The sequence below is a fragment of the Dromiciops gliroides genome, chromosome 2 (genome assembly GCF_019393635.1).
Source record: "Dromiciops gliroides isolate mDroGli1 chromosome 2, mDroGli1.pri, whole genome shotgun sequence".
NCBI classification, from domain to species: Eukaryota; Metazoa; Chordata; class Mammalia; order Microbiotheria; family Microbiotheriidae; genus Dromiciops; species Dromiciops gliroides.
Window position 1 is genome coordinate 437,010,070 of NC_057862.1, and position 26,480 is coordinate 437,036,549.

General features: G+C 38.5%; 1 protein-coding gene across 4 annotated transcripts; it reads right to left on the reverse strand.

Annotated features, from left to right (window-relative positions):
- Positions 1-518: 518 nt before the first annotated feature.
- On the reverse strand, positions 519-26,118 carry PCMTD2 (protein-L-isoaspartate (D-aspartate) O-methyltransferase domain containing 2). 4 transcript variants are annotated; one of them, XM_043989301.1, is made up of 7 exons: positions 25,764-26,118; positions 21,471-21,582; positions 20,706-21,037; positions 16,422-16,524; positions 14,375-14,546; positions 9,791-9,914; positions 519-5,250 (listed from the first exon to the last, which is right to left on the reverse strand). In XM_043989301.1, the coding sequence occupies exons 3-7, from the start codon at positions 21,010-21,012 to the stop codon at positions 4,868-4,870; spliced, it is 1,089 nt and encodes a 362-aa protein (XP_043845236.1). In that variant the 5' UTR covers positions 21,013-21,037; positions 21,471-21,582; positions 25,764-26,118; the 3' UTR covers positions 519-4,867. The 4 variants fall into 4 exon arrangements, with proteins under 4 accessions (XP_043845236.1, XP_043845237.1, XP_043845238.1 ...); XM_043989302.1 differs by lacking the exon at positions 21,471-21,582; XM_043989303.1 differs by lacking the exons at positions 21,471-21,582; positions 25,764-26,118 and adding an exon at positions 25,233-25,687.
- Between the last annotated feature and the right edge of the window lie 362 nt (positions 26,119-26,480).

A 26,480-nucleotide genomic window follows, 5' to 3' on the forward strand; every position in this document is an offset into this window, starting at 1 on the left:
CAGAAAGTTTCTCTATGGAAGTAGGTTTTGTCAGTTTAATTTTTTAAAAGATTGGGTCTTAGTATTCTAAATCTAACCAATATTTTTATTCTTTGCTGGAAGTTACAACTATTTTTCTTACCTTTGTGACTGGAAAAACCACCCAACTTTTAAGTTTCACAGATGTCTTGAATGCACTAATGTCATTGATAATGATGCACATAAATCCCATGGGCACAACATAATCTTAAGGACAGAGAATGAATATAAACTTGGCCATTAACCATGTAGTTCTTAGCTTTTGTATTAAAATGAACCTTTTGGGTGTACCAATACAGCAAACACTTCTGGTCTCACTTATATTAGGATTACAAACTTAAACACAATGTAATCTTTTGTGCTGTCAGAGATTCCCCTAAGATTCACCACATTTAAAGATTAAATGTTTAACCAGAAGTCCCCTAACACAGGACTAGGTCATGCTACTTATGCACTAGACAAGGAAAACTATTTTTTTTTTTATTCAATGGAAACATCAGCAGCACAGTATACACAGCTTTTATTTGTAAAATGATATTCCAAGAAAAGGAACAGTTTTATACTAGATCTAGCTAAATACCATGAACTAAATACAAGCAATTGTTGACATTAAGTGACGCAAAAATATGTAGGGTTAGTTTTTTAAAACAGCAGCACTTTAGGTAAATAGGAAGTTAACAGTTATATTTCTGAGCCACATGTATGTGACATCACCAGCTCTGCAAGATCTTGGATTTCTGTATAATGTTACACCAGATGCAACAGTAGACACAGGAACCAGGTGGCTCTTTTATTTAATGGTGATTACAAGTGTGGCCTCAAAGAATCAACTGATGCCTTCCCTTACAGATGACCTTCCAGTTTCCAGAAAGATAAGGGTTTAAATAGCCTGGATGGTACTAATTATATAATAAGAAATGTAGATGATTAAGTTGGAAATTCCTGAAACAGGGTTTAGTCTTTGGTTGATTTGGGTAACCCTGTCTCTTCTTGCCTGGCAACATGTCTCAGTAAGGTCATTTAAAGACATGATATATAGTTTACTCTTTATTTTCAGACTTAGACAAAAGAATAGAAACATAATTCAAAATGGGACCTGTAGGGAATTTATAGTTTACTGAAAGGATGTGTGTATATGTATTCTATGTACACAAAAGTGTTTTTTACATTTTTCTACGCTATTTAAGAATTTCAAATTTTCACCGATTTCCCTTATTACATTAGATTTTAAGGCTCTTTTAACATGCACACAAAAATTTTCCTTTGATATGTTAAAACCAAATGAAAACACAAATTGCTTAAGCATTTTGCTTTTTAACATTTAAAGAAAAAAATCACCTCTGCATTTCATAGCCTTAAAATCAAATAAGTGTAATAAAAAGGGCAAATGTAAATATTTGAAGTGATATAATTATTTTAAAAGGACAGTTCCAATAATATAATGTTGAAAATACTAAGTTGACGTCCATCCTTCCATTTTCAGGAAGTGCATTTTTACTTGAAAGTTATTTAATAAGCACAAAACCAAAACCGTCCTCCTTTGAGATTCTCAGGGGAAAGAATTTTGGATGATGAAGTATATAGTAATGAGTTAACTTAAGTCTGTGGATGAGCCAGAAAAACCACCATTTTTCACTGAAGTTAGAAAATATTAAAACTGGGCTATTCACCCCTTGCTTGCTATGAATTAGCTTATGGCTGGTGAATCAAACCTGATGTGCTACTCTCTCTCTGAAGTGCCTGGGTTGCAATGCATATTCTGAATACTACTGAAGAGCTAAATAATTATTCTAGTCATTAGCCTATGAAGTTCTTTAGAGCCAAAATCTGTTTGCCTGTGCCAATGTCACATTAGTATCTTCAGTTCTACTGTGAATGAGTATGAGTTAAACTACCTATATGAATGGAAGAGAATTTCAGAAAAGAAAAGGAGGCAAAAAAAATCAGTAAAATTCTAACATACGAAAGTGGGTACAAACATAAAAAGAAAAAAAAGTAATTTCACTAAATATCCAAAAAGAAAAAGTCAGGTGGAGTTTTTTTTCAAAATAGCATGATACAGAAGCAATGCTAAGAAGGCTAAAACATCTTAACTGCATTTATTAATATATGGTCTATACACTCATAAATATGAGCTCAATAAAATTCATGTTTTATATTACTTGCAAGTTCCAGGTCAGTAAAATTGCCTCTTCTTCTTTCTATATACAAATTTTGATTTTCAACTTACATACTTAAGATTTACACATCCGAGATTTGCTTTGCACAAGTCTGTGACCTTACTACTTGTCAAGACTATGTCACATAATATTTAGAACATAAAAGTAAACAGAAGTCAGAAAACCAGGTTACAGTATACAGTATTCCATAAAAGGGCTTATAGACGCTACAAAAAAACATTATACTATCCTTAATCTGTGTAGAAATTGAAAATAACCTATTATACTAACCTACAGTGCAAGTGCTTAAGCAGAGAACCTTATTTATAATTCTCCTTTATTTTTGCAGTCTAAACACCACACTATTTCATAGTTATATATTACACTTAAAATTTTTCTATCAGTTTTTCTGTTTTGACAACAGCACATCTGGACAACATGAAGACACAAACTCCTTGAATAGTTTGGTTTTTAAACTATAAAAGGAGAACTATTTTCTATGCATTTTAAAGAGCATTAAAAAATCTTAAAGTAATCAAAAGGCAAATGTGGTGAAAGTTTGAAATTCTTATGTAATAGACAACAATTGAAGATGGTCAATGTTAAGATGTACTAATTATATAACAAATATCACAGATCTCAGATGAATATTTACTCCAAATTTCTTATGTCCATATAAATTATACGTAAATGGAAAAATATAAATAATAATCTAGTCAGTGTCTGTGTATAGGTATATATATTATGCATGTACATATACATATGTGTATACATACATATGTATATATACATGCACCCGTTAGATTTCTGAATACTAGGATCTGCAAACAATGAACTGGTCATTTAAAAACTGAAAATCTTGGGAGATGGGTAACCATGACACTGAACAAAAAGGCAAATGAATGTAACATATAAAGTTTCCTTAACAGTCTAACTTTATGAGCTCAGGACCAGACATACCAACTTTTCCTTTTTATTTGGCTACACAGATTTTAATTTGTGGTGAAAAGACTGTCAGTACACAGAGTAAAGATCTATTGAGTAACTTTAGAAAATAACCTAAATCAACAGAGATGTTAGATAGCACAGAGACACTTGAATTTACCCTGTGATTTCAAAGAACTACATAATATTTAATCACAAGACACAGTCAATGTGAATTGTGTTTAAACACTTTGAGAGTTTGGGTTTACTGTGTACATTTTCAGCTAGTCATGCCTTTTAGGGCATGTAAAAATAACAGGAAAGTAAACAAAAATGGACAAATACATTTTGGATCAAGCAATCTAATTCCAGTGTATCTCAAAAGTAGTCTTAGATAATTGAAAGGTTTTTCAGTCAGGTTATCTTGACAATTAGACCATTTTCTTCACTAGTTTAGAAAGAATGAGAACTCTTTTCCCCCTTTTACTTTGACACTCTTCATAATCTGGGAAAAGTATAATTTACAATTTACTGCAAGTTAAATCCATCTAACACAACCTAAAATTTTAAAGATGCATTTTTTAAGAAAAATTATTTTTTAAAAATCTAGTTTTGTTGGAACTATAAAAGCTAAATCTCATTACTCTAATCTAGTTACAGAAAAATACTAAACTGTGGTCAAGAAAGCAGGAACTGTCTATAGGGAACATTGCCACTAATTACATTCTGAGATTTTTCATCTTCTATACATTCTGGGAAACTGAGTAGTCAAATGCTTCAGAACAATATTAGTTTCCAGCCTCAGGTCAAACCCATCAGGGTCCGTATTGCATATTCTTAAGAATATCAATCATGTTAACTTAGACATAAGGAATCTGCGATATCTCTCAAAATACCCTTTCAGTAATTTCTAACACTATACTTGACAAAGTTTTTAGAGCTTAGCTTGTAAACTGTTCAGATAAAAATCCATAAAGGATTTCACCTACATATGATCCTCGCTATGTAGAAAAAAAAAAAAACGTTGGGTACTTTGACGTATTTCTGATTTGCTTTTTCCAATGAATATCACTATCTTTTTAGAAAATTTACAATCTGTAAAGACAAAAAAATGTATCTATTTACTTATTTGTAATCTGGTTAAACAGGCTTGTAACAATATTTTCCAATCTAGTAAACTATGTGAAGAGTCAGACTCGGTGCCAATGATTAAGGGCAGATACCACTTAAAGTCAGAATTCAAACCTGGACATTTGGAGTATTGCCCCCGGAAGTGATTTGTGTACTTGTAAAATTTGTGCTTTGGGAGGGGGGTGTTGGGAGAAGCAAAATAGTTTGAATCAGCAGTTTTCATTTTAATTATACAATATATGTTATTTAATGCAACTGTGTTGCAGAGTAGTCTTTAGGGTGCTGTCTAGAAACATTTAAACTGGAGTTTAGTTTTAAAGCTTGGCTGAAATAGAAAACTGCCTTACTGAGCTGATTTTCTTTCCCCTCAATGGAAGAAATATTTGCTTCTAGGCAGTTTGCGTTCACCAGGTCAATTTAAAAGGAAATCCTGCTTTTTTTAGAAAAAAAAATTAGCACACCACCAAGAAACTAGGAGAAAAAAAAATGAGTATGTTTAAGTATACAGCAGTCACATTCTCCAGCCAATCTATGCCAGGGGTGACCATGTTAACAGGTAAGCAAGTCATATACATGTTGTCAGGCCCTTGCCACTTCCCCTCTCATGTATATTTTTCTTAATATAAATAGAAGACTTATTTTTCTCTGTAATAAAGCAGGTAATATTTCAGAGGGTCAGGCAGGGGCAGACTCAAGACCTTTTCTCTCAGAAAGTTTACAGGAGGATCTGGCTTCATTTCAGGGACATTCTTTTCCTCCTCTTCCCTCCTTTCTTCTTCCACATCCTCACAATTGTTGTTGTCATCGGATGTGTTGGAAATACGACTGGCGAAGACTTCTTTGTCCAAGAAGACAATAGTTTCCATTCGACGGCGTCGAACTCGCCTTCGCTTAAACCTGGGTGGGTTTTTCAGTCCATTTCCACTTTTGTTCATTGTTTCTTGATGAATTATCTTTTTAATAGTTCCTCGGATTGCAATTCGAGCTAAATCTTGGAGGCTACGAACAGCCAGTGGAGCTAAGATAAAGAAGAATTTGATCAAATATTGACAGGAATTCTGCAGAACATAATTTAATGAGATAAATGGCATACTCAAAAATGCAAATCAATTTGAGTTTTGGCAAAGCTTTCCAAACATCAAGGTATTTTCTGAAAATTATATTAAGCCATCATAATGTTTTACATTCACATAGTACCTTACTAAAACCCTAGGCCTCCACTTTGCAGAGAAACAAAGGGAGACACCTAAGTCATTAGACCACATGAAAAGTCAGGAGAAATGGGAATAAAAATTCAGATTTACTTCCCTAGCCACAACATTTGATTTCCTATATTTGGTTACTTTCTCAGGAGTTCCTGGTTAGTCAATCTAGGAGACTAACCAAATACAGCCTTTCAACTGATTTAATAGAGGTAGTGTCCTCACTGTTTTTGAAAGGTAGAACTGCTGTATATTTCACAAAATAGAGAGAAGCAAATTGAAAACAATAAAAAACAAAATGAGGTCCAGGGGCACAGCAAGCAATACAGACGCTGGTCCCAAAAAAGTCCTCAATTTCAAACTCATAATTTTATTGAACCAGTATAGGGAAGAAGCATGAAAGCTAAAGGTGGCATTAGGAAAGAAAGTGGACCAGTCATGTAAATGAGAGCAAGGGATTAACAGAAAGACAGGCTTGGTGACATGCTGCTATCTACAAAATATTAGAAGCTCTAGAATCAGGCCTCTCTAGAGGGTTCATGGCAGGACATTGACAGGAATTATAGAGGAAGACAAGGTGTTGATAAGTATTGAACTACACCAATGTCGGGGGTGGGGGTGGAGAGAGAACTTATTCTCATGAAATCACAGCTACATCAAAATACTGAAGGGAAGACCACAAACATTTTATCAAGATCTCTTTAACCCAAAAGAAATAAACTAATGGTGTTAACTTTCACCATTAGTTTATTTCTTTTGGGTTAAAAAGATCTTGATATCTAAATATATTAACCAGAAATAATCATAATTCTTTTTTTTTTTTTTTAGTGAGGCAATTGGGGTTAAGTGACTTGCCCAGGGTCACACAGCTAGTAAGTGTTAAGTGTCTGAGGCCGGATTTGAACTCAGGTATTCCTGACTCCAGGGCCGGTGCTCTATCCACTTTGTCACCTAGCTGCCCCAATAATCAGAATTCTTGACACTATAAAAATATTCTAAAAATTATAGTAAAGGGACTCCATTCAAATTACCACAAGACAAACCTTGAAAGAATGGGTAGGTTAATGTCCACTAAAATGTCCTACTTTGTATAACCTAAGAAAAGAAAAGAGAAGTAGCAGGAAAGGGAGCCGGTAAGACCTAGCTTCAAGTCATTCCTCTGACACACACTAGCTGTGTGTCCCTAAGTAATGTAACGATTGGAATGACGGCACCTGCTGGATACTTACTGTAGAAGAGTTCTGCCCATGAAGCAAAGGTCTTTGAGGGCAAGACCAGGAGTCTTTTCTTTGGGAGGAAGTGACGCGGACTAGTGGGAGGAGGAAGGAAGAGACTGGCGCTGACTCTGGGGCTCTTTCCTCTGGACTCTGGTGGAGAGCGGAGCTAGAAATGTGCTCTCCCTTTAATAGATAGGAATCTAGGCCTTTTTCTCTCTCTTTACCAAATTCTTATTCTCCTTAATAAATGCTTAAAAGTTTAACTCTTGCTAAAGCTTATAATTTATTGGCGACCACTCATTAGATATTTTAGACAGACTAGCTAGGATTTTAGCCCTTAACAGTAAGTCACTTTAACTTTTTGATACAACAGAAAATTCTTTTAGATTCTAAGTTACAGAAAAATTACTGACCTGTAACCATGGTGAGAACTTCCATAAGAGGAGTCCTTCACAGCAATAAATCACAAGTCTGAACCAAAAAGAGAAAAAGGGATGGCAAATAAAAGCCATCATAGATAAGTCCATAAAGAAGTAGTCAATCCAGACTAACTTTATTTTCTTTTTCTAACAGGACTAATAGCTTCAATATGTCAGGAGAATATAGATAGAGTGTACCTGGATTTTGTAAGTCATTTGACAAATTCTCCCATGGCATCCTTGTGAATAAGAAAGAATGGGATGGGGCAGCTAAGTGGCGAAGTGGATAAAGCACTGGCCCTGGATTGAGGAGGACCTGAGTTCAAATATGGCCTCAGACACTTGACATGTACTAGCTGTGTGACCCTGGGCAAGTCATTAACCCCCATTGCCCCGCAAAAAGAAAAGAAAAGAAAAGAAAAGAAAAGAAAAGAAAAGAAAAGAAAAGAAGGAAGGAAGGAAGGAAGGAAGGAAGGAAGGAAGGAAGGAAGGAAGGAAGGAAGGAAGGAAGGAAGGAAGGAAGGAAGGAAGGAAGGAAGGAAGGAAGAAAGAAAGAAAGAAAGAAAGAAAGAAAGAAAGAAAGAAAGAAAGAAAGAAAGAAAGAAAGAAAGAAAGAAAGAAAGAAGGAAAGAAAGGGACAGGCAAGAAGGATTTAAAACTTGTTGAATGATCAGACTCAAATAATAGCCATAAATAGGCTGAAGCCAACCTGTACAGAAGTCTCTAAAGGAGATCCCTGACCCCTTGTCCTTTACCCTGTGGTGGCCAACAGTTTACCAAAAGTTTGGATGAAGGCATAGATGGAACAGTATTAAAATGTGCAGATCACACAAAATTAAGAGGAGAAACTACAATCTAAAGTATGGATTCCTAAAGATAGGCCAAATCTAGCAAGAGAATACTTAATAGGAATAAAATAAATTTTACACTTGGGGTTTTTAAAAAAAGTCAACACGTACAGAGCAGGGAAAGCCTGGCTAGACAAGTAATGTGAAAAAATTCTTCGAGACTGAATGGACTCCAACTCAGTATGAGTCAAGAGCATGATACTGTTGCTAACGTGACATTAGTTAGGCTCAATTAAGAGAGGCACAGTATCTAGAAGAAGGTGGCTGATGGTCTCACTTGCTTTTCTTCGGAGGACATCGAGAGTATGGTGTTCAGTTCTACATACATTTTTGGAAAGACATTAACAAGCTGGAGAACATCCAGAGGCCCTGCTTCCAGCCTACTCCCCAGAGCCATCATCATCCTGGGAAGCAATCACTGAGATAGGACCTGCAAACTCCCTGTGCAGGTGCTGCACAGCCCCAGCCTCCTCGATGGAAATGATGTACAGGAGTGAGCGTGGTTAGTTTGGAAAAGGTGTATGGAACATGAAAGCTGTCTTCAACTAGCTGAAGGTCTGTCATGTGAAAGAGCATGATTAACCTTGTTCCATTTGGCTTCAGAGGGCATAACTAAGAGCAACAAGTAGGAATTGCACAGAAGCTGATGTAAGGGGAAAACATTTCTTCATAATAATTCAAGATGTCCCAAAGTGAGACTGGCAGCCTCTGGAAAGAGGAGATCCCCCTTCACTTGGTATGGCTGTTTTGGTACAGATGACCTCTTGAGGCCCCTTGCAACTGTGATATTCTCTGATTCTGGGTCAATGAACTATATAGTATATCACTTTCTGTAGAAAATTTTATATACACACACGTCAGTTTGAAGACTAATAAAATTCCATTTCTATGCTGGGTTGGATTGGCTGGAAAAAAAAACAAATGGGAAAGTGTGTTGTATCTTGTTTTGTTTTTTTTTCCCCTGAGGCAACTGGGGTTAAGTGACTTGCCCAGGGTCACACAGCTAGTAGGTGTCAAGGGTCTGAGGCCAGATTTGAACTCAGGTCCTCCTGAATCCAGGGCTGGTGCTCTATCCACTGCGCCACCTAGCTGCCCCTGTATCTTGTTTTAAATATAAATAAGCACGAAACAAAGATAGAACCGTTAGTCAATGAGAAGCAAGAATGTTATGAAAAATCAGTACTTCTCTTTAGGAATGACAGAAGTTGAAATAGATTTGTCAAATAATCAGTTTTATATAACAAAATGGCCTAGTTAAAGAAGTGTTTAACTTTTAGTCTATTAGAGCCAGTTCTACCTTATTACTGGGGGGAGGAGGAGGAGGAGGAGGAGGACAGGGAAAAGAGGCAAAAGCTGTAGTTTGTGTGGGCATAGACAGGTTGTTCTGTATGAACAGCCAAGTAGGGTTAGGCTTGGGAGGATGGAAGGTGAGAACTAGGGTGTCTACCCCATCCATGGACTAGCAGAGTTTCTCTGTACCCAACTTTTCTATCCTGAAACGAACCACACTGCATACTTCCCGCACAATCTTAGGAAATGTACAACTCCTGTGATTTTTGTAGTTAAACTCTTTTGGCTTTCTCACATTTTCTTCCCTTCTCCATACCTTCCAATTTCACAACTCCCAATGTACTCTCGAGAGGTTTATAACAAAAGACAAACTGGTTGTCTAGGATGAGGGAAAAGTTGAATCTGATGATGTAGGCGAATTCATATGAAACTAAAATTTGACTGCAGTTAACTGTAAAATTTTAAAGGATTTTTAGCCAAAGATGAAATATGACATATGGTCAAAATTTTCAAATAATTTTTGTTCCAGTCCCTGATGAAACAGAACAGAAGGTTAAACCAAATCTAGATCTTTGTACTTACGCAATTGCACAAGTCTTGACTTTCCTGAATCTGAATGATTGGGCTGGATCAGAGGAGCAAAAGAAACAGCCAGAATCTTTTTGGTCTCCCAAGCAGAAGGACCTGTTCGAGTTATTTTAGTCAGCTGTCCCAAATACAAAATGAGAAAAGTTTTTTAAAATTTGGTTATTACGTAAGGAGTTTAAAAGAGTTATTCTTAAAATCTAAAAGACAGAAAAACAGGCATATCTTTTGACCTGTGAGAATGTAAGTCCCCTTTTAGAATCTGTCTTTGTATCCTCCAGTATTTTGTGTAGTGTTTGGTGCATAATGGTGCTTAATAAATGCTTGTGGATTGACTGACTTAAAGAGAAAGTCTAAGCTAAATAGTAAATAATAATGGAAAAAAATACAAAGTGAAAGTAGAATCAAAGGATCATAGGTTTCAAAGTGGAAAGGATGATAGAGATCATCAAGTCCATCATTTGACAAACGAAGTAACAAGCTAGGAAGGCTGAGGGTCATCCTGGGAAAGTTAAGTATATCTGAGGTAAGATTTGAAGCCATTACACTACCTCTCAGATAATAATAGTTCAGATTTATAGAGTGCTCTGAGGTTTACAAAGAGCTTTCTTTATAACCATTGCAAGCATTAACACTGCAGTTTACAGACATGGAAAGCAAAGTTCTATAGACACATAACTACAAAGCATCAAATCCAGGATTGAAACTCAGATCTCTTTTGACCAGCACTAACAGGTGATGTAACTTGATCAGTCCCACGTTCTGCTAATGTCTGCTGAAAATCACTCAACTAAAAGCTCACTACAATTATTTTAGCTACAACATGGAATTCAGCATAACCTTGGAATTACTTAAGAAACAATGCTCTACTTATAACAGTCCTGTGATAGGGATCATCCAGTGTGCAATGTTTCTGAATGTTCCCAGATTGCTAAACTAGGTCAGAGTACTATTTTCACTCACTAAGGCTTTAGAAGCAGTGTTTATGTGCAAGTCTTTGCTAATCAAATCTAAGCTGGTAAATAAATCCCCTAAGTAAACCAGATTATAAATACTGCAAAGGTGAAGACAACAAAGCTTTTTCTCCCTGACACTTCCCTTCTCATACTCTGGTTTCCTGTGGTAGCTGTTGGTTAAAGAAAACAGGAGGGCTACTTTCACTTTCTAGGGTACAGTTACATTGAAAGCCCACGTGGATAAAAACATAGACGAATGAGTAACTAAATTAACTTTTCTGATTATCTCGATGCTAATGCATATCGCACCATAATGTTTTTGTTCAGAACAAAGAATCCAAGTGCCTTTTTTATTTCCATCTCAGTCATGACCAGAAATATCCCTTCCCTCAGTCAGCCTTTCCTTGTGACAAAGAAAAGCAGCTAAATGAAACCAACTGACGTGGAAACTGCATACGTAACATTCTACATCCATAGTCTTTCCACTGATCCAAAGATAGGAAGGAGTGCATTTCCTTGTCGCTATCTTCCAGGATCAAGATAGGTGATTAGAATTATACCATATTCAGCTTCCAAACAGCAACATCTTCACAGTTCTTTAGAAAATTCTATAGTTGACAACATGCACAATGCCTTCAGGGATTTTTAAAGGGAAAATGGATCATTAATTTATGTTTTGTTTTGTTTTCTGGTGAGGCAATTGGGGTTAAGTGACTCGCCCAGGGTCACACAGCTAGTAAGTGTCAAGTGTCTGAGGCTGGATTTGAACTCAGGTCCTCCTGAATCCACGGCTGGTGCTCTATCCCCTGTGCCACCTAGCTACCTCTAATTTATGTTTTGAAAGTCTAGGATCATGAAACTGTTCCCAAGAAGCATCATTTAAAAATCATAGAGGCAGTTAGGTAGTACAGTGGATAGAGCACCAGCTGTGGATTCAGGAGGACCTGAGTTCAAATCCGGACTCAGACACTTGACACTTACTAGCTGTGTGACCCTGGGCGAGTCACTTAACCCCAACTGCCTCATCAAAAAAAAAAAATCATAGCAAAAACTATACTAATTCAGTCTAGTAATTTAAAATAAATTTCTTCCTTCCAAAATCTACAAATTATTAACTAAACACAATATAAAGGCATATGTATTGCCAATTACAATCAATTTTGTGCTATTTTGCTAAACTAGTTTGGGGAATATGTGAGTTAGATGGAGTTTGTATGTCACGTCAAAATAAAATTTATCAATTTAAAGGAAAATGTCCACCTAGAAAACATTACAGAAAATGTTAAATTTAAAACTGGGTGTCTTTATTCCTTTGTGACAAAGATAAATGCATCTCAACATTTGCTTTGTCATTATTTCAGTAGCCAGTCATTGCTAAAACAGACAGTTACTGTTTTTAGTAAGGTCACAGTTGGCTATTTCTCTACCAAGTAAAATAAGATGCCCTCCTAACTGGAAAAGCCAATGGACATTTTTCTGTCTTTATATCACTGACTCTCCCCCTCTTTCAGGATTTTCTGCTCCTTAGGCTTCAGAAACTACACTCATGAATACAATGGAGAAAGCTCTGGATTTGGGGATAGGGAAACTGGGTTCAAGTCCCAAGCTCTGTTTCTGCCTGTGGGGACCTTCAGCAAGATACTTAGTCCTTCTGGATCTCAGCTTCCTCATCAATAACAAGATTCCCTACTTCTAGCTCTAAAATTGTCCTCCTAATCTTATAATTCTCCTGCAGCTTTAATCCTTCAGTTTCCTCATCCTCTCCCTAATACCTTAACGCAGGTATTCCTCAAGGGTCCATCCTCAGCCCTCATCTCTTTTTGCTCTTTGCTTTCCCCTTTAGCAATCTCAGTCACACTCACAGTTTCAAATACCACCCCTCAGCAGGTGACTCTTCCTTTTGTTTGTCTCCCTTTAACCTCTTCCCCCCCCCCCCAGGTCCAGACCCACATCTCTAATTGCTTACAGTTCATTTCCTTCATTTTTTCTGAACTAAAACACTAAAAGAGCATGTTCAAATATGTAGCAGAATACATAAAGAGGATTGTATATGAAACTGTGAATCTTCATGTCATGCCACTTGCTTTTTAAAAAATATTTGTGATAAATTCCACACATTACTTAACAAATATTTCTTAAATATTGTAGAAAAGATCTGCCCCTAAAGAAATAAAAACATCTAAGAACACTGCATGCCTCTTAAATCAGTTTTGTTAAAGGCAAGACAGTAGTTTCCTGATAAAATGTGAACAATGATACCCTAATCTTATGACTACTGTGCTGTATGCAAAATTATTCACCAAATTAAAATACAGAAAGTGAATGCTAATAATACAGGTGGAGTCGCTCTGTTAATATGCCTATATTATTCCTATTGTGGCAGTATGTTTCCTACAGCTTTCATAATGTGACCAATTGTTGTGTGTTTTTTTTCACTGTCCGGATGTTTCTAACCGTGTCTTAATTATTTCTTGGCAGCTTGTGATCCCAAACCACATAGGTAAACATTGCAGTTTTGCTTGAGGGTCTTGAATAGAAATTTATGCTATTCTTCTAATTTTACACCTTGAATCATTTTTTACTCTCTCTCCTTCCACCTTTTCTTTACCACTGCTTTGATGTACTAGTCCTTTTTGTTTGTGGATACAAGTATAGCTTGTTATCGTGCCTTTGGTATGTATGGAGTCTTATTGTTGTTGTTTTGCAGGGCAATGAGGGTTAAGTGACTTGCCCAGGGTCACACAGCTAGTAAGTGTCAAGTGTCTGAGTCCAGATTTGAACTCAGGTCCTCCTGAATCCAGGGCCAGTGCTTTATCCACTGCACCATCTAGCTGCCCCCTGTTATCATGTTTTTGGATGAGAAGAAAAGCATAGAGAGCTGAGCACTGATAAAGACATTTCATCTCTAGCAATGGGAGTTACCTCAAGATCTGCTAATGCAGTAAATGACTGTCTGACAAAAATGAGGAAATTAGTAGATTATGCCTGTGCTAACCATTGTGGTCCCAACTTGATATTTATTTGAACTGAAACTACAATGAGCCCAAAGTGTTGACCATAGGATCATAAACTGAGAACTGAAAGGGACCACATCTCTAAAATGAGGACAGATATAGCTAAGGATCTCTATGGCTCTTTCCCATTAGCTCTAAATTTTAAACAATTTCACAGATCCCTGATTGAGTGTAGGGCAGTTAAAGTGTTCTGTGACACATCCCATAAAGGGCACTCCATCCAGAAGCAGTGTACAGAAGTGAGTGGCATAAAAGAGGGTGAGGAATGGTAGGAAGAAACATTCAAATTTTCTGTCTTTGAAGTACGCCACTCCCTGGAGTGAATATGGAACATGGCTCTGCATTTTATTACACAAAGATTATTGGTGTTTTCATGCCAATGATGATCTTTGGGGGGGGGGGGAGGGCAATGAGGGTTAAGTGACTTGCCCAGGGTCACACAGCTAGTAAATGTCAAGTGTCTGGGGCCAGATTTGAACTCAGGTCCTCCTGAATCCATGGCTAGTGCTCTATCCACTGTTCCACCTAGATGCCCCCATTATCTTTGAATTTAAACATCAGAAGGAAGAAAGAGGGGGAATAAAGCACTCTACTCATGAAAGCAAACTAACCTTTTCTTCTAGTGGCATGACAAGAATTCCCCCAACTTTAAGCAAACTCTTCATGTAATCTTCATGTTCTTTTTGAACTCCAGCACCACAATAAACACGATCATATTGAGTACAATCTGGAGAAATCTCCAGACAGTTGCCAGTAACAAAGGAGGGTTCACAGAATTCAAACCTGAGGGTGAAGAACATTTGTATACTTTGTTTATACTGCAACAAGTCTATACAATGCTAGCATTGTTATATCACCTCAATTGTCTTTAGCTGTGAACATATTCACAAAGCAATTTATGGCTTAAACAATTTTTCCCCTCTCAGAGAGGCAGCATGGTATAGCGAAAAGAGCATTGGACTTGGAGGTGGAAGACCTGGAATGGAGTCCCAGCTCTGCCACCTATGAATCAGGTGACCTTAGCCAAATCTCTTTCCACCTGAGTTTCAGTTTCCTAATTTATAAAATGGGGAGAATGATACTTTATACAATCTACCTTTGCAAGCCTGAGAATGTTCAATTTATGGCGTTATGTAGATAGGTTATACATGATTATCTCTAATTTTACAAACAGAGCAACTGATGATTAGGGGGGAAAGTGCCACACTGGAGTAAGTGGCAGAAGCAGGAGTAGTAGCTCTTGACTCCAAGTCAAGAGCTCTTTCTAATCTCCTACAAACACTCTCAGAGATGTTGACATATATGGATATAGCCAGGACATAGCATCCTTAGTATACTCTAAGGATAAAAGTCATAGAGTTATATAACACTAATAGAAAAGGCTAAATATCCAGTCAAGAAATAAAAGTTAAGCTGTTTATCAAAACACTAATTTATTAGAAATATATGTACTTTTAAACTATACTAAGAATTATAATAATTTAAAGAAATACATATAACCTGAAGTAGAAACATGACCTTTTTAAAAAAATCCAATCACTATGGACATTTTTCTTATTTCGTAATTAAATGAGATTAGTGAGAAAAAAAACTAAGAAACAGCTTAGGTTTTTTGGGGCCTGAGACAGGGAGGAGGTGGCAGTACCTTGCTCTCTCTCTCTCTCTCACTCTTCTATCCTAGACAAGGAGAGAAAAGATAAGGGAAAAGATAAACCAAGATGGCGGAGAGGAATCAGGAACCTGCCTGAGCTCTCCTTCTGTTCCCTCAAAAAGAACATTAAATCAAGCCTCTGGATGGATTCTGAAACTACAGAACCTACAAAGAGACAGAGAAACACAGTCTTCCAGCCAGAAATAATTTAGAAGACTTCAGGAAAGGTCAGTCTGACTCGGGCAAAAGGGAGGCACAGGGCAGCAGCCCAGCGCTGAGGGGGTCGGGGCAAGTCAGCAGGAAGCTGCGGGCCACAGCCGAACAACTGAGGCCCCTGGATCCTGGCTCAAAAATCTGGTGGCCCAGCAGGACAGTGGAAAAACCTACCTGCACCAGCCAAGAGGGCAAGTTGCCAGCTGGAGGACCACAAACAGGATAGGTGCAACTAGGCCCACTGATCCTGGCGCACTCAGACAGGAAGTGCAGGGCAAGGGAACTGCACACACCATAAAAGCCTCAGTGTGTAAGAAACAGCTTACATCTTCTATAAGTACTCCCTAAGATTGTTCAACTATTATTAGTCATTATTTGAAGTAATAGGACTAGTTATAACCCAAAATAAAATGTATTTATTTATTTATTTGAGTAGTTTTTGTTTATTTGTTTGTTTGTGTGTGTGCTAGGAACATACACAAATTGGGAATAGTGTCTTTTCAGTTTAGCAATATTAGGGACAAATTTTGTAATTCATCTATGGCTAGTGCTCTAAGCACTTGAATTGGAATCACTTCAAAGTACTAGATTTTTCAGATGTGTGGGGATGAATCCCTGACTGACTCTGGAACTCCAATCCTTCCAACCTTAACCTAGCAACAAGGTTGGTAGATTCTTGTTCAGGATCCACTGTACAGGTGTGCAAAGTGAAATGAACAATCTCTTAATTTTTATCATAAATTTGTTAAATTTTAATTTACAAACTTGGATCCAATAAAAAAAAACAGCCTTACTTGTCAAAGCTATCACTTGTTCTGATGAAAAAGTCCAGTTTCTGCTTGGCATACTCTATCACATCTGAATGAAGCTCTACCCCATGGTTTACACCAAAAGGACCTAAAATATTAATGAAGAAGAAAGGTATTTATAACCATGGCATGGAGGTTTTTTCCCCCTTATTCGTTCTCTAGCCATTCACTCCAATTACAAAATCATACCCAATTCAACAAGCATTTAAATGGCTACTACAAGCTAGGGACAATGCAAAGTGCTGGGGACAGAAAGACATGACAACAGTTCCTGCCTTTGAGGAGCTTACAATCTATGAGGAGTGGAGGGGAAACAACATGTATACAAACAAAAAACACACAATGCAAATACAAAAAAATGTGAGGAGAAAGAGATAATAATTGCAGGGGATTAGAAAAGATTTGAGATGAGAGGTGACACTTGAGCTGAGCCTTGAATGGATTCCAAAAGGCATTATTAAAAAGTATAATTTAAAAACTACCATAGTTCTACATGATATACCTAAATATGCTTTCAATTTGTTTTTGTGTTGAAATAAGTATTCTACATCAAACACCTGAAATAAAGCTTTAAGAAGTTTTGCCCTTCCAAAACATTTTAATTCTTGTCAAAAAAAGCTTTTAGCACTTCAATATCACCTTTACTAGAAACTCTACAACTTTCAAGGTGCTGAATGCTGCGATTCCTCTTTCTGATACAATCTCCTCTTCTATTTCCTTACTCTGACTAAACCTGTTTGTCTTCATTATCATGACATTAGTCTGATCCCTTCCTGTTCTCCCAGCTCTACCATATTTACTCTATGACCTCCTCATAGTTTGGAACTGACCCAGGGTTCCCAAGAGAGTATAGCATAGTGGACAGAGCTGGCCTCTGAGTTGGGAAGAACTGGGTTCAAATCCTACATCTGACACATATTAGTTATGTAATCCTTAGCAAGTTGCTTAGTGTCTCAAGTTAACTCACTAGAAGGCTATAAATTGCAAAGATGCCAACCTGGCAGAGGAAGTACAGAAAGCTGGACTTAATAGCAGTTCATATGCTGATGAAGTCCATACATGTATACACAATTAACACAATTCCTACTATCATCTTACTCTATTACCTCTTTATGGCAAGAGTTGATGTGGGGTTCTTGGAGGCTAGGACCTGTAAAGGCCAAGTTCTAGTATTCTTACCATGCTGAATTTGCTAAGGCATATTTCAAATAGCTGGAAAGGCTTTGGATAACTTTAAAAGTTTCAAGCACAAGCCCAGAGATAGCAATGAATAACATGTCTATAATCCAAAAATTAGTCTAATCAACAAAAGGTTGGCCACTGGGTAATGAATATTTTTGTTCATAACAATGTATGAGATTATTTATTTCCTAAGGGGGAGAAGTTGGAATCTGTGTTAGTGTAAGGAGTGACTTTCTGAAGTACCTTAAGAAGCATTTATGGTATGAACTTTCATAATGTCAAGGAGTATAAAGCTGAATTTGGATAAGAGTAGCTCACTTTTAGGTTTACATCTCCCTTAGCCTATTGGTTGTCCTCAACATTTTCATATGAACCTAGTGACAGTATCTGCTTTTTATCCAATTTTTCAATTGCATTAATAAAAAGGAGAATTTCATAAGTCAACAAATGCAAGATGATATTATGGGATGCTGAATTCTCATAATGATAATAGTACTCAAATAAGGACATAGGGCTTTTAATCACTAAAAATCTATTTACTTAAAAGTAATACATTAAAAATATATCTATATGTATATTACACACATTTAATGTATGCAGGAAGAAAATCAAAATAATTTTTAGATAAACATATCCTCAAAACATCACCTACAGACTAAAAAGCCCAAAACCCCATTTGAAAAAAATGCTACTGAAACAATAAATTCTGAATTCATTCAACAGAACAGTGTAGCTTTCTTTACTGCCTCTACCTCTCAAGTATAATATAAGCTTTCTGAAGGCAGAAATAACATATCTTTTGTGAGTATTTGTATTCCTAGCACCTTTATGGCATAAAGTAGGCATTTAATTAATACTTGGTGGTTGAGATAAGTATAGAACATGCCTGAAGGAGAACTTTAAAAATGTTATTATTAGTCCTATTTTTGACCCATTTGAGTGGGGTTGTAAATCTTATGATCTTTTTTTTTTTTTTTTTGCGGGGCAATGAGGGTTAAGTGACTTGCCCAGGGTCAGATCCTCTTATTTTTCTTTGGAGGTAGGAGATACAGTATAGATTTCAGCAGCTGGTGGCCAGGTTAAAAGGTTCTCTGATCACTGGCTCTCCTCCCAAGAAAGTGGGCCACATGGGGGTGAAAAGTGAATAGGAGAAATAATAAGTCCATATAGTCCTACTAGATTTCAGATCTTTGAAGGCAAAGATCTTGTCTTATTTATACTTGTGGTTGTTTGTTCGTTTATTTCTTTTTTTCTTTTTAGGAGCTAGCATGTAGTAGTCAGCTAAATGTTAGTTGAATGAATCCTGAATAAAATACAAAACAAATATTTAGTAAGCGCCCTACTTTATCTAAGGCACTGTGCTAGTTGTTGGGGAAAATGTGAAGTTTAAAACAAGCAAAGTCACTACCTTCAAGAAGCCCATAATCTAGTAAGACACCAATACACAATATAAATGCAATGGAAAGAAATAAAACAGTGCTCTGTGAGGTAATGGGCAGAAGGCTGTTAGCAATGAGGGGATGAGGGAAGGTTTCATGGAGAAGATGGTATTTAAGATGAGTTTTATTTTTATTATTTTTTAATTTAATTTTTTTTTTGGTGAGGCATTTGGGGTTAAGTGATTTGCCCAGGGTCACACAGCTTGTAAGTGTTAAGTGTCTGAGGCTGGATCTGAACTCAGGTATCTCCTGAATCCAGGGCTGGTATTCTATCCACTGCGCTACCTAGCAGCTCCCTTAAGATGAGTTTTCTTTTTTTTTTTTTTTTTAGGCAATGGGGGTTAAGTGACTTGCCCATGGTCACACAGCTAGTAAGTGTCAAGTGTCTGAGGCCGGATTTGAACTCAGGTACTCCTGAATCCAGGGCCGGTGCTTTAACTACTGCGCCATCTAGCTGCCCCAAGATGAGTTTTAAAAGAAGGGTTGGAATTCAATAGGTATAGGGGAAGGGAGAACATTCCTGTTCTAGGGAATAACTCAAGTACAGGCACATTGATAGGAGACTTCAGTAATCAATCCAGGAGCAGAGAATTGTACGCTCTGACTGGAACAAAGAGCATATATGGAAAAGAGAAACAGAAGATAAGGCTGGAAAGGAAAGATGGCCTTGAATGAGTAGGAGTATTTGAATTTTTAAAAGTAGGCAGCATGGAGCCACTAAAGATTTCTGAGCCAAGGCCTGACAAGTTATGGGCATAAGAAAAACTGTTCTAGTAAAAGCACAAAGGATGGACTGGAGGCAGGAAATTCTATAAAGAAGGTGGTTTGCAAATAATCCAAATGGTTCATAATAAAGAGGTATACCAGGGGAGTAGCTAGGTGGTTCAGTGGATAGAGCACCAGCCCTGGATTCAGGAAGACCTGAGTTCAAATCCAGCCTCAGACACTTGACACTTACTAGCTGTGTGACCCTGGGCAAGTCACTTAACCCCAACTAACTCACAAAAACCATAGCTCCATACCAGGGTGGTGGCAGTAACTCATTGATTAGCCGAGTGCCTGGCACACAGTAAGCCTTAAGTACATGCTGAGTAACTGAGTGATGAGGACTTTGAGGGATACTGTAGAGACTGACTTGGTAGGACACAGTAATGCAAAGGATAAATCAGCAACTATTAGTCTGGACAAACTGGGTGAATGGCAATACCAAGGGCAGAAATAGGTCAAATGGAAAACTGTGTACCTGTGGGGAAATTATGAGATTGGCTTAGGCTGTGTTGAGTATGAAGTGCTAGTAGGCCCTCCATGTGAAGATTTCCTGTAGGGGGTTGGAAATATGGGCCTGGAGCTCAGGAAAGAGAGGCCAGGACTAGAAATAAAGACTGAAGAGTCACCTATATGGCAGTTAAAGCTCTGAGAGTGAATTAACTTGGCAAGGGAGAGGATATATAGAAAGATTAAAGTAAATTGTAAGATTTGGCCATCTACCATGGAAAATCATGAACAACCCCCCTTGGAGGAGTTTATGGCCAATAACATGCCCAATAACTTGTATTCCTTCTATCTTAAAAGGCTATTTATTGTACTATAAAATAAATGGTGTATGCAGAGAATAAAGAAAATAGTCATATTGGTAGATCTTATTTACCTAAGATGAGTCCAACCATAGAACTGAGGTAGCCAGTGCCACTACCCAGATTCAAGAATGAAAGTCCAGGTTGTAGATCCAGAGCTTCCATCACTTCTGAATATATGCACGGGGCAGAAAGGTGAATATTGCCATGTTTCCAGGCTAAGTCTTTATAGGCATTATCTTTAAATTCTTCGAGATAGTAGTCTGCACGGTCAATAGCTCGGAAGGCTTGCTCCACTAGCTCTGTCCGGATATACTGTGCTTCTTTCAAGTTATCTATTAGTTCATCATTGTCTTCTCCAGCACTGACAGCACCTCCCATTTTCAAGGATGATGCTTAGAAAGAGCTATAATTATGAAAGAAGCAAAGGAAAAAGAAATAAGCCAGGGAAGACATGAAAAAAAAAAAGTTCTGCACACACACACACACTCAGTTAGAATTCTCAATTAAGTTATGACAGTTAAGACCTTTCACCAAACTTGAAAAAGGGGTAACTATATCAAGCAAGCTACTCGATGTATTTATCAGATATGGAAAAAGGTTAACTTAGATGATTCTTCACCTGAATTTCAAAGACTTTCTGTCTCTCTCACTAAATGATACAACATAATAAATATTATGCCACATCGAATTCTGCTGAATACTTTCCAGGACATGCAAAACCCATTTCAGGACCAACTAACTTCATGGCTGCTACCACAATTATTTATAAATATTAATGAGGTGTAATAGTCTGTGTCCCCCTTCTAGCTTTTTTAAGAGGAAAAAAAAATACCTACCTTACATTCTTCTCAATTGTCTTCAAGGGGAAAACTACAGCGAACCTTCCCTTCTGAGTCCAACAACTAGCATACATAGTACAAATGGAAACTTCCTTAACTTATATTCCTCCTATAAAAATGAAGAATTTCCCTTTCAAAATTATCTTTATCCCATAAAGTAATAGCTTTATGTGACATAAGACAATAGTAATTTTTTGCGAAAGATTTGTTTCCCATTGTTGGGTAAAAAACTAACCTACCACAAAATCAGGCACAACCGTGGAATTTGTTCGTGTACTGTAATAACTTTGGTTAATATTGTTTATCTTTGATTTAGTTTTCTATTCACAATAATTCCCTCTATTTCTGAAAGTATAATGTGAATACACTATAAATGTCTTTTTAAAAAAGTTTCTCAAACCAAATAAATAAAATCTGCAGTTTTGACAGTACCAGATGGAATCTCTCTCCTCCTCCCCCCCCCCCCCGAATAAAAATCAAAGTTGACCATGTATAATTATTCTGCATCATCTAGAGCATGTTAAAAATGTTTGGAAAGCCTGACAAGTATGTTGCTAAACCTGAATTCCTGCCCATTTTTACAACCAGATTTTAATTATAGTTAATATTGCTCACTATCAAGACTTATACCTGTCTGGTATGCCCTCAAAAAACCCATTTACTAGAGGCTCCTTTTCCCTTTTCTCTTAAGGCAATGCCTATGGTCAATTAGTTCACTTGACTGGGATGTATTTAGTTATCCCTGAGCCAGTTAGCTTCATATGCAGAAAACTTTATTCTGAGGCCAGACTACACACTTAACCCATTTTCAATCTCAATGAGCAACATTTTTATATCATATAAAACCAACATGAGATGACCCCTTGCCGAATACTGCTTTTTCCTAGTTATGGCTTTAACATCCTCTCATACCAGTAAAATTAACACGAAGGGGCTATTACCTAATATCACTTACAACTAATACCATTAGTTACTATAATTCCTAAAATCACAAAATCAAAGCTCCAAGATGATCTTTCCAAAGTAAATTAAAATGCTTCTCCTTGGATGCTGCTTCTGACAAGTTATGCCAAGTTATTATTTCTATGATATGGTAGTACATGATCATTTGGATAGATTACAATGGAAAACCAATCCATTTAATGTTCAACATTACAAGGCCATACAACATGATCACACTGTTACACGTTGTGTCGTGTGTTTTCATTTAAACATTTTCCTCTGGAGCCCCAAGGAAATCTACTTTCCCTAATTTCTTTATCTAACTATAATTATAACATAAATGCTGCTATCTTTCTACAACTCCAATTTTTGAAGATCTTATTTATATTATATTGATATTATATATAGCTATTAAATGTTAGAGTATAACATTTGTAATGTTTATTGTTCCCATACTCAGAACTCACACACGTCAGAGTTGAAAGGGATCTCAGAAATTATCTGGTCCAGTTCTCACATGCACAGAAATTCCCTCTATACTATCCTGACAAGTAGTTATTCAGCTTCTACTTGAGGGCTTTCTAGTAAAAGTGACTCCACCACCTTCTGAGGCAACCCACACAATTTTTGGACAGCTAGAATTGTGAGGAAAATTTTTCCTAACATGGAACCACAATTTTTCTCTTTAGCTTGCATTCTTTTCTTTGCTCCTAGTTCTACTCTTTGATGTAGAGCAGTCAACAATCATTTAAATACCTACTGTGTGCCAGGCATTGTGCAGAACAAGGCTCATCTTTTATAGGATAGCCCTTCAAAAACTTAGGTCTCCCTTAAATCTTTTCTTCACACTACTTGCTTCAATCAAAACTCCTATGATTTAGTTTCCAATCCTCTCATCATCACCTTCCTCTAGACATGGTCCAGTTTGTCAATGTCATTCCTAAAATGTGGACACCCCTCAATTGAACATAATATTCCAGATGTGATATGACCAGGGCAAGATAAAGTAGGACTATTACTTCCTTGGAGGTGAATACAATATTTCTATTAATGTAATGGAGCCTAAGATGACATTGGCTTTTTAGTTGCCAAGTCACACATTTAACTCATATTAAGCTTGCAATTCACTCAACTCCTCCTAGATTCTCCCAGATAGTATTTATTAGACTATTATTTTCCACAAGGGAAGAGAACAACAACAAAAAAGGGATATAAGCTGATAAAACTGTTCTTGACACATTCTAGCAGTTAACAAAAAAGAATTAAACAAGGGCTAATTTCTATATACCTCTAATAGCCAATCCTAAACTAGGAAAAGTTAGTACACCAAGCAGCCCTCTCAAAAAAACAGAAAAACAAACAAAATGAGGTTTATACCCTAAAACAATTCAATTTCTCTTCTCAAAATGCTCAGACTTCAGTCTCACAGATAATCTTAATATCAATGTTCTGTATCAATTCTCCATATCTTAGGTGTTTCTTTGGGGCTCAGCAAGATTCATTATTTTGAATTGTGTGGCTAAATAGCAGTAATTTAGAATAAATTAATAATTAATAAAATAATAATTTAGAATAAAGCTAAGTATCAATTTTTAAAAGGCAAGAGAGTTTGTCATATACTTAAAAGAGCAATTTTTTTTTTAAAAAGGAACATTTTACTACAGTGTCTTCCTTTTATAATCAAATGGGCCTTTAAAAAATGTAATATGGTAAGGGTAGGATGTATTTTTGGAGAGGAATAAAGGCAGAAGACTATGTAAGTGGAAGGTCTCCAAGGGTTATTTTTTTAAAGGCAATCTGAACCCTTCTGGGTCTAAGAAAGGCTGTATTCTAAATTCTGCTAAGGCCTAAATGTGGTTTAAGATGATCCATTTAACCACGAAGTTATCCTTTTTCAATTGATACATTTAATCGAAGCCTTTAGATAGTTCTAATCAATGACTCACTCAACATTTTACTACAGCTACCCTTACCAAAGTTGGTTTTAAATTTCCATACCTTTCCTGTAGTTTCAAACTTTTATACCCTTTACAGATATGTCCCAATCATTATAAAACCTTGTGAAAATGCTTTTATCTTAAGGGTGGCTGCCTTTCATTGAAAAAAATAAAACTTTTCTGTATTAAAGGGATAGGGCATTCTATTAAATGGAAAAAACAAGCACACACCAAACAATCCATATCGAGGAGAAACATCTTCAAGGTAAAGAACTTAAAAGTTGCATCAGTTATTTCAAATCTTTAAGTAATTTAACTGCCTCAACTAGGAGGTGGTAGAAAGTAAATAACTACTGTGCGCTTTATTCCCAATGCTTAAAGAACTTGGTGCCTAAAGAGGCCGCCTTTGTGCACAGGATGGGTTGAGAGCAGGTAGTGAGTGCACTTTCCAAGGCTGTGGCGCCGCATAATGAAGCTCCTGCTTGAGTGAAGAATGAGCAGCAGCAGCAACAGAGAGCATTTGAGGAGCTCCTACAGAACGACCAAACATCTGGGCAGGGACTTGAACCAGAGCCCAGCAAGAACCTGCGGGGGCGGCACCTCCTTGCCCGCTAAGCAGCTGCCTCGGGGTTGTTTATCCCAGTAACCAATTCCGGTTCTCAGCTGCTCCCGAAGGAGCAGATGCGCCCGGCCGCCCAGCCGAGTAGCTGCCTGAAGGCAACGCTAGGTGGGAGGGAAAAGCGCCCAGGACTTGGAATCATAAGTGCGAGGTTCGAATCCCGACTCCGCACCCGGTTTGACCTTGGGTAAAAAGGGAACGCGTCAAATTTCACGGAGAGGGTTTTGAAATGCAAAGAACCCTGGAAAAATGAAATCCCACCTCCACAATTTACCCCGGGGTGCGACCTTGGGAAGTCTCTCTGGAGGCGTTTTGGTGGAAGGGACCCGTTATTTCAAGTGTGTACGTACGGAGCTCCCACTAATAAAAACGACTCCGACAAGAGCCGCAACTTTTGAAGAGCTCTGCCCAGAGGCAGGCCCAGAGAGGCAGAGTGACTTGCCCAGGGTGGCACAGCCGAATTTGTCAGCGGCGAGACTTGACCCCAGCTACCGATCCACTTCGCCACGCTGCTGAGGGATGAGAGTCCCTAAGGTCCCAGAGAGCTCGCCGGGCTGGCGAGACTGCCGCCCGAGGAGGGGGGGGCATCCCCACGGTCCTCCGGAGGCCGCCAGCGGAGCCCGCCCTCGGGCCCCGGGGGAGAAGCCCCCCACGTCGCGGGGAGGGGGGTGGATGTTGCTAGGCACCGGCGCCCTCCAAGCCCGCCTCGGGGGCGGCCGTCTCCTCCCCGCCAGCCCCGGAATCCCGCCCCTGGGCGTCCGCAGCCCTCGGCGGTCCGGCCGGCGGCTCTACCTCGGGCCTCGGGCGGAGATGGGGCCTGCGCTGGGCTGCGGCCTGGAGGTCCTCGGGTCTCGGCGCTTGCTGCCCCGCCGGGGCCTGGCCCAGGTCCAGGCCCCCGAGGGTTCGCCTCCCAGGCTCCGACAGTCCGGCCCCGCCCCGATCCGCCCGACCCTGCCCTCAGCGAGGCCGCCCCCTGCCCCCGGTCCGGGCTCCGGTGCTTCTGTCAGCCCCTCACTCAGCCCCTGGATTGCCGCGTCTGCTCCGCCTCCCACCGACAGCTGTAAACATCCGCCCGGCTGACCCCGGGGGTCGCCAGTGCGCCTGCGCCGCGCAACCGCTCCGGCTCGTGTGGGGGAGGCAGCTCTAGGACTCAGAGCGGGGGCGGTGCTGGGAAGAGCTGGAGGCAGTTAAAGGGGAGGGCCTCGGAGTCTTAAAGGAGAAGCTGGGGTCTTTGCCTGAGAAGAGAGCATGCGTGGGGGACTTGGGCGGGGTGGGGGAGGGAGCGAGCGGAGAAAGGAGGTGGTGTTCTATAAATGTAGCCTTCCCCTATTGGATGCAGGATTGTGACACGCCCCTCCCACCGCCCTCCTGTCCGCAGAATGTGAGAGTCGGGAGGGACCTCGGAGGAGATCCTGCCCACACCCAAGGCAGAAGTCCCAGCCCTCCCTGCTCTCAGTTTTAGGAAGTTTTTCTAAGTCCAGCTGAAACCCGCCTTTTAGGTAACTTCCT